The 6,000-nt window shown below is 60.2% G+C and overlaps 1 protein-coding gene across 5 annotated transcripts in view; it reads right to left on the reverse strand.

Moving 5' to 3' along the window:
- The window catches only part of ABLIM2 (actin binding LIM protein family member 2), a 166,876-nt gene extending 161,076 nt beyond the window's left edge, over positions 1-5,800 (reverse strand). For 3 of the 5 annotated variants that reach the window (XM_070506317.1, XM_070506303.1, XM_070506302.1), the window contains exon 1: positions 5,634-5,783. In XM_070506317.1, the coding sequence (XP_070362418.1) occupies positions 5,634-5,643 (10 nt within the window). In that variant the 5' untranslated portion in view covers positions 5,644-5,783. Of the gene's footprint in view, positions 1-5,633 lie in introns of all 5 variants that reach the window. The other 2 variants (XM_070506313.1, XM_070506316.1) reach the window with 2 other exon arrangements.
- Positions 5,801-6,000: the final 200 nt, after the last annotated feature.

Genomic DNA, 6,000 nt, shown 5'->3' on the forward strand with positions numbered 1-6,000 from the left:
GTGGAGGGGGGGCCTGGGGCCAGAGGGTCTGGGTTACAGGGAGCCATATGGACTCCACAAGGTGACTCTCTCATGGTTAGAGGTGGGTTCCTGGGACCTCGCCATGACCCCAGGCAGGAGGCCCTACGGAGGCAGGGGAAGAGCACGCGCCCCCAGGGCAGACAGCGCTGGGTTTGGGTCTGGCTCTGCCTTCCTGGTCATGTGCAGGCAGGGGCCACACCTGGAGAATGGGAGCAATGCTTCACGGCCCAGGTGAGAAGACTCATTGTGTAAACCGTCCCACACACTACGAAGCATTATCATGATGCCCCAAAGGGGTCAAGCCTTAGCCATCCCAAACACTCTGCCACACATTAAGGGGGCAGTAAGCCACTGGCTAATGCCGGTGGGGACAGGGACGGGCAGCCCAGCCCACCCAGTCAGGAAGACGCGTGTCCAGGCACTCCGGGGTTCAATTCCAGCTCTGCCATTTACAAATGGTGTGATGCTGGCAACTGACGGGCCCTCCGGGGCATCCGTTTCCCATCTGTAAGTGGGGACACCCCTAACAGTCCTGAGAAGTGCTGTGAGGATCTCAGAGCATCTGGCCTGGGCGCGGGGCCCAAGGGAGCGCCCCATGAGCCGTGGCTGCTGTGACACTGAAGCAGGGCGCTGCCCGACACCCTAGAGACCACGGCAATGGAAACATCCCCGAGTAAACGGAGACGCCCCACTCAGGTTGCTCTGCCCCGTGTACCGGCAGCCTCGAGGCGTGGGCTTCAGGGCAGCCCGTCGTGGTTAGCACACATCTGGCTGGTCCCCTGAGCAGCTTGCAAGGTCGTCATCAAAAGATAGGAGCTGCTACTGAACACCTCTCATGTTCTCCTGTTGCAACCACTTTAACTGCCTTCTTGAGCCTCTTCCACGAGCCAAGCACTTGCACCCTCCGTCCCTAGGGAGGCCCAGGGGGTGGTGGCAATGGAAGCCCAGAGATGTTCGAGCGTTGATGATGCTAGCTGGTGACAGAGCTGGGGTTTGAGCCCAAGAGCCCCGGCTTCAGGGGATGCCTTACCATGTCCTGCCGAGGCAGGGGCAGAGAGAGGGGTGCAGGGAAGCCCCCGTGTCTGCACAGAGAAGGGGCCATGCAGTCTGGGCTCTGGGGTCAGGCGTCTGGCCAGTAGCCCAGAGTTCCAGCAGCTGCTGCTGTTGGCAACTGCAGCTGGCCTGGCCCTGAGGACCAGTGGCAGGACAGACCCCTCCACAGGCTGGAGCCCTCCCCACCCTCTGATGTCATCACCTGGACTTGCCAATTTCCTCTCGCCAGCTCACAAGTCCCATGACCCAGATGATGCTCTGGAGGGTCAGGGTGTCAGACAGGCGACTTCTCCGTAAATGAGGACCACGCTCCCTTTTCTGGGACAGTAAGGCTGGACTTTCCAGGAGCTCTTCAAAGTCAAGACTTGATTCTAGAAAATATACCACCTACCCCCTTACCGACAGAAGCCATAAAGAATCGAGGGGTCTTGGGTGGCAGGTCTGGAAGTAACCCCGAATATCAGGGAAAACCAGCTCAGAGCTCAGTGGGGCCCGTGCTGAGCCAGAGATCTTGGACGACTATTGTCCCTTTCAGATGCAATTTCGATGAATTTCTGGGTCAGGATGTTTGCCTTGGGCTGCACCTAATTCAGACCGAGTCACGCAGGGAAACCCAGCACCAGGGCCCTTGCCTGTGCGAACCTCCATAACGCTGGCAACTGGACAGCTCCATTCCGAGCAAAAGGACAGCAGCCCCCGCGGAACGGAATCGTCTGGACTCCTTGCCGAGTCAGGGACTTCTGAACTAGAGTGTGCCCTCCTTAGACCTGGAAGTGATGCTTGCTTGTTTTCACTGATTTTTCATTGCAAAAGAAAAGAACGATGCAGATGGGGGAAACCTGGCCCTTCGTCCTACCCGCAACAGACGAGGACCTCTGTCGACGTCGTGATGAATTTCCTGCTAGTCTTTTCTCCTCCGTTGTTTCTGTAGAGTTGAGATCATATACGACACAGTTTTTGCTCTCAGCTGTTTTCTAAATTAAACTTGTTTTCTTAAGCCTCTTCTCCTGACATTAAAAACTCCACTCATACTATTAACTAGAATGCTTTCCCCGCCCCCCAAACGTAAGGAGCTTCAGGAGGATGTGGAGTTTTGCTTGTTCTTGTCCATTGCTGAAGCCAGGGCCTGGGCAGAGCCTGGCACACGGCAGGTGTTCAGTAAACGTTTGTTGACAGAATGACTGATTGCAGGGCTGACTGACAATCCCATCGCTACCCCCCACATTTAGGTGGTCTTTAAGCTTCTGCTGTTCCTAGAGATGCTGAGGCGAACATCTTTGGGGCTCCGTCACTGCCCACACTTGGGTTAGGTGAAGGCCTGTGTCTCTCTGTTCCTGATACCGGGATCTTCGCCAACCAGAGCAGGGGACTAGGGCTCAGCTTCTGGCTCAGCCACACACTCTCCTTGACCGTGGACAGCCGCTTTTCCTTCTCTGGGCCTCAGTTTCCCCTCTGTTTGGGTGGGCGGGTTTGGACTGGAGAGTTCTCCAGGCCCCTTCCGGCTCCGTGATCCTAACCCAGCAGCCATGGGAACAGAAGATGCTGAGCCAGCCACCCCTGCTCTCCACCTGGCCCTGCACCCCTGCCGTGGGCTGGATTGTGTCTGTCTCCCCCTGATTCATATGGCACCTCCGAACATGAACGTATTTGGAGAGGGGTCTTTACAGGGCTGACTAAGGTAAAATGAGGTCGTGCAGGTGGGCCCTGATCCAATTGGAGGGACGTCCTTATACGAAGAGGAAACGTGGACACAGACATGTACAGAAAGAAACCCTTGTGAGGACACAGGGAGAAAATGGCCATTTATAAGCCAAGGAGAGAGGCCTCAGAAGACACCAACCCTGCCCACACCTTGATCTGGACTTGCAGCATCCAGAAGTGGGGAAGACAAATTTCTGCCGTTTAAGGCCCCTGGCCCGCGGTACTTCACTACGGCCCTGGCAGACCAACCCAACTCTCAGAAACCTGCAAGCACCTGGGGGCTCCTGCCTGCCAGGCCTGCAGCTGCCCAGGAAGGACACCTAGGCTCAGAGAGAGCACGGGTTTTGCTCAAGGATTCGGCGTTCACTGGCGGCAGAGCTGGCCCCGGAACCCCCTCCCAGCTCAGGTACTCTCGTCTGCCCCACCTTGCCCGGATGTGACCACGTGGGCTGTGATGTTATAAAGCCACCACACACTCATCATCATCTACCGGGCCCCACCACAGGTGGGCCAGCACTGCATGCAGAGCTAAGGGCATTCTTTCCATACAAGGGGAAACTGAGGCACAGGGAACCCACAGCTAGCACACTGGATTTGGATCCAGGCCTGTCTGACGCAGAATGCCATCTCCAACAATTTCCCTGGCCACTGGAGATCAATACACAACAAAACTAGTAGGCAAATGCCCTGGGGCCTTGATGCCACCCCTGAGCCATCTCAAAGGCGCCCTCGTAATCAGACTGAAAGAAGACACACCTGCATCGCCTGGCATAAAGGAGAGGGGAGTCTCCGAGCTGAGGAGGCTGGACAGGCTGCCTGAGGCTTTGACAATCCCGCCCATCGGAGCACCTGGAGACCAGATCCAGCGATGCCCAGCCACACCTGCTGGTGCCAAGCTCCGCAATGATGCCAACCTTCCATAGGGAGGGCCGTGGGGACCTTCCCTTGATGATGGAAGCCCCTGACCTGCCAGATGTGCACATGGCCAGACACTGGAGCCAAGTGCCAGGCACAAGGAGCCAGACTGCTCTCCCCCACCGTGGGCGTGGGTGAAAATTAGTGCTGTGCAAATAATGGGCTGAGGGGCTGGGGACAGGTCTGAGCGACAGGTGGACGGGAGAGCTCACTCGCTGCCAGTTCCAAAGGGCTGGAGTAACTCAGGGAGACAGGTGAACCCGACCACCCAGCAACGGCCATCTCGAGCTATTGAGGACCTACTGTGTGTGGGGTTTCTCACTCGAATCTCACCCCCTCCACGTAACCAGCAGCACTGCCTTTACATCAGGAGGCCAAGCTTAGGAAGGTGCCACGATTTGCCCAAGACCACAGTTCATCCACCGTCAGACCTCAATCCCCTCGCCCTTTCAAATCATGACCTCCCACGGCTCCCCGGTGCCCACATACCCCTTCTCCCAGGATAATCAGGAAAGGGGAGGAGCGGGGCAAATGCCAGCGCTCCTTCCAGGGTTCTCCCTGATTACAGGAGCAACTGGAGGTATCAATTATGGTCACAGAAAGCCTAAAATTACTCTGTGTGCATCCTGGCATTATCCCCACCTGCCATTAGATAAATGTGTCTGGAGGTTCTGCCAAGTCTCGGGGTGCCCTGCTCCCCAGCCACCTCCAGATAACAGGCTGGCCATTTCAGAAATCCTCTTCTAGAGAATTCTGCCTCTCACCGCCTGCCACTTGCTCTCAGCCACTCTCCCAACGCCCACTGCCAGTGTGGTCCCTCCTTCTTTGGTTGAGAAGGGGAGGGGACTGTTTCCCCTGGGAGGGGGGTCCTTGGAAACACAGCCTCCTCCACCAGGCCGAGAGCACACAGTAAGTGCTCATTAAATGCACAATCCCTCCTTAGTCCAATTTCCCCCCTAGGAAAGCAGCTGTCCCCATTGGTTTCTGCAAGGACCATACTGCAGTCTGTGGTGAGACAGGCTCAGAGGAACCAGCACAGGAGTCAGGGAGCACCAGGTTCGAATCCCGCCCCACTGGGCCAGCTGAGCAAGTGACACAAGCCTGGTGAGCCAAGCCTGGTGAGCCTCGGTCGCACCCTGAAAAATGGAGCGACGGCCCCTCCCTGCCAGGGAATGTACCGACAAGCTCTGGCCCAGTGCCCAGGCTCAGGGGACTTCAAAACAGGGGCTCTCGGGTGCACTCCAGTCTCTCATCCGCCGAGGCCTCCCCCCTGTAGATCTCAGTTTCCCCAAGCGCACTAGGCGCGGCTGGCTGGTGGCGATGTGGGATTTTCCAGCGCCGCACAGAGGCTGTCAGATCCAGTGGGTGCGGCGGGAGAGGCAGCAGTGGGGATGCGCAGGGGTGAGGGGCTTGAGACCAGGCGCGGAGATCCGGGCGGGGCCCACACACCTGCTGGCTCCGTGTCCCCAAACCTGCCGCTGGCGAGCCAAGGGCCCGGGGGTCTGCTTGACGCCCCTCATCCAGGCGCTGGGGGAGCCTCCAAGGGCGGCGCCCCCTGCCGCAAAGCCCCCATGTCATCCCACCTCTCCGTGGCAGGGTCTGGGCGGCTCCGCGCCCATCGGCCGGACCGGGGCCGCCTCCTGCAGCCTGCGGCGACCCCCGACCCCAGTGAGGAGCTAAGGAGTGACGCGTTCCAGACAGCGCACACAGCCACCTTCGGCCGGCGCAGTAGAAAGGGGTCCCCAGCCCGCGCTGCAGAGCTACGCGTTTGGAGCGCAGGGGCAGGGGGCTGCGCCAGACCCTCGGGACTGCCAGACCCTGGAGCAAAAGTTGGGTGGAGCCGCGGCGCGATTTTCCGCTGTGCTGCAGGTGCAGCACCCCCAGCCCTTGCTGCGCCGCGATCCTGCTTGGGGACGCGCCGGTCTCTCGGTCCCCGCACTCACCTGCACTCATCTCAGCGACAGCTCGGAGTCGGGCCGTCCGGCGCTGCTGCAGCCCGTCGCTCCTGCCCGCAGGTGCACGCCTGCCCCCGCGATCGTCCGCCCGCCCGCCCGCGGGTCGGCAGGTCCGCGCCCGCCCGCAGCGCCGCCGCAGCCCCTGTGCGCGCCGGTCCCGCCCCGCCGGCCCCGCCCCCGCCGGCCCCGCCCCCAGGGCGGCCCCGCCCCGCCCCGCCCCCGCCGGCCTGCGGGCGGGGCGCACCCTGGGAAGTGTAGGCGCCGCGCCCCCGCCGCTCCGCCTTCGCGCCCCGGCCGCCCCATGCACGGACTACAAGTCCCAGCAGGTTGTGCGGCCCGCGCAAGCGCGGGAGGG

Source organism: Equus asinus, chromosome 3 (assembly GCF_041296235.1).
Source record: "Equus asinus isolate D_3611 breed Donkey chromosome 3, EquAss-T2T_v2, whole genome shotgun sequence".
Classification (NCBI taxonomy): Eukaryota; Metazoa; Chordata; class Mammalia; order Perissodactyla; family Equidae; genus Equus; species Equus asinus.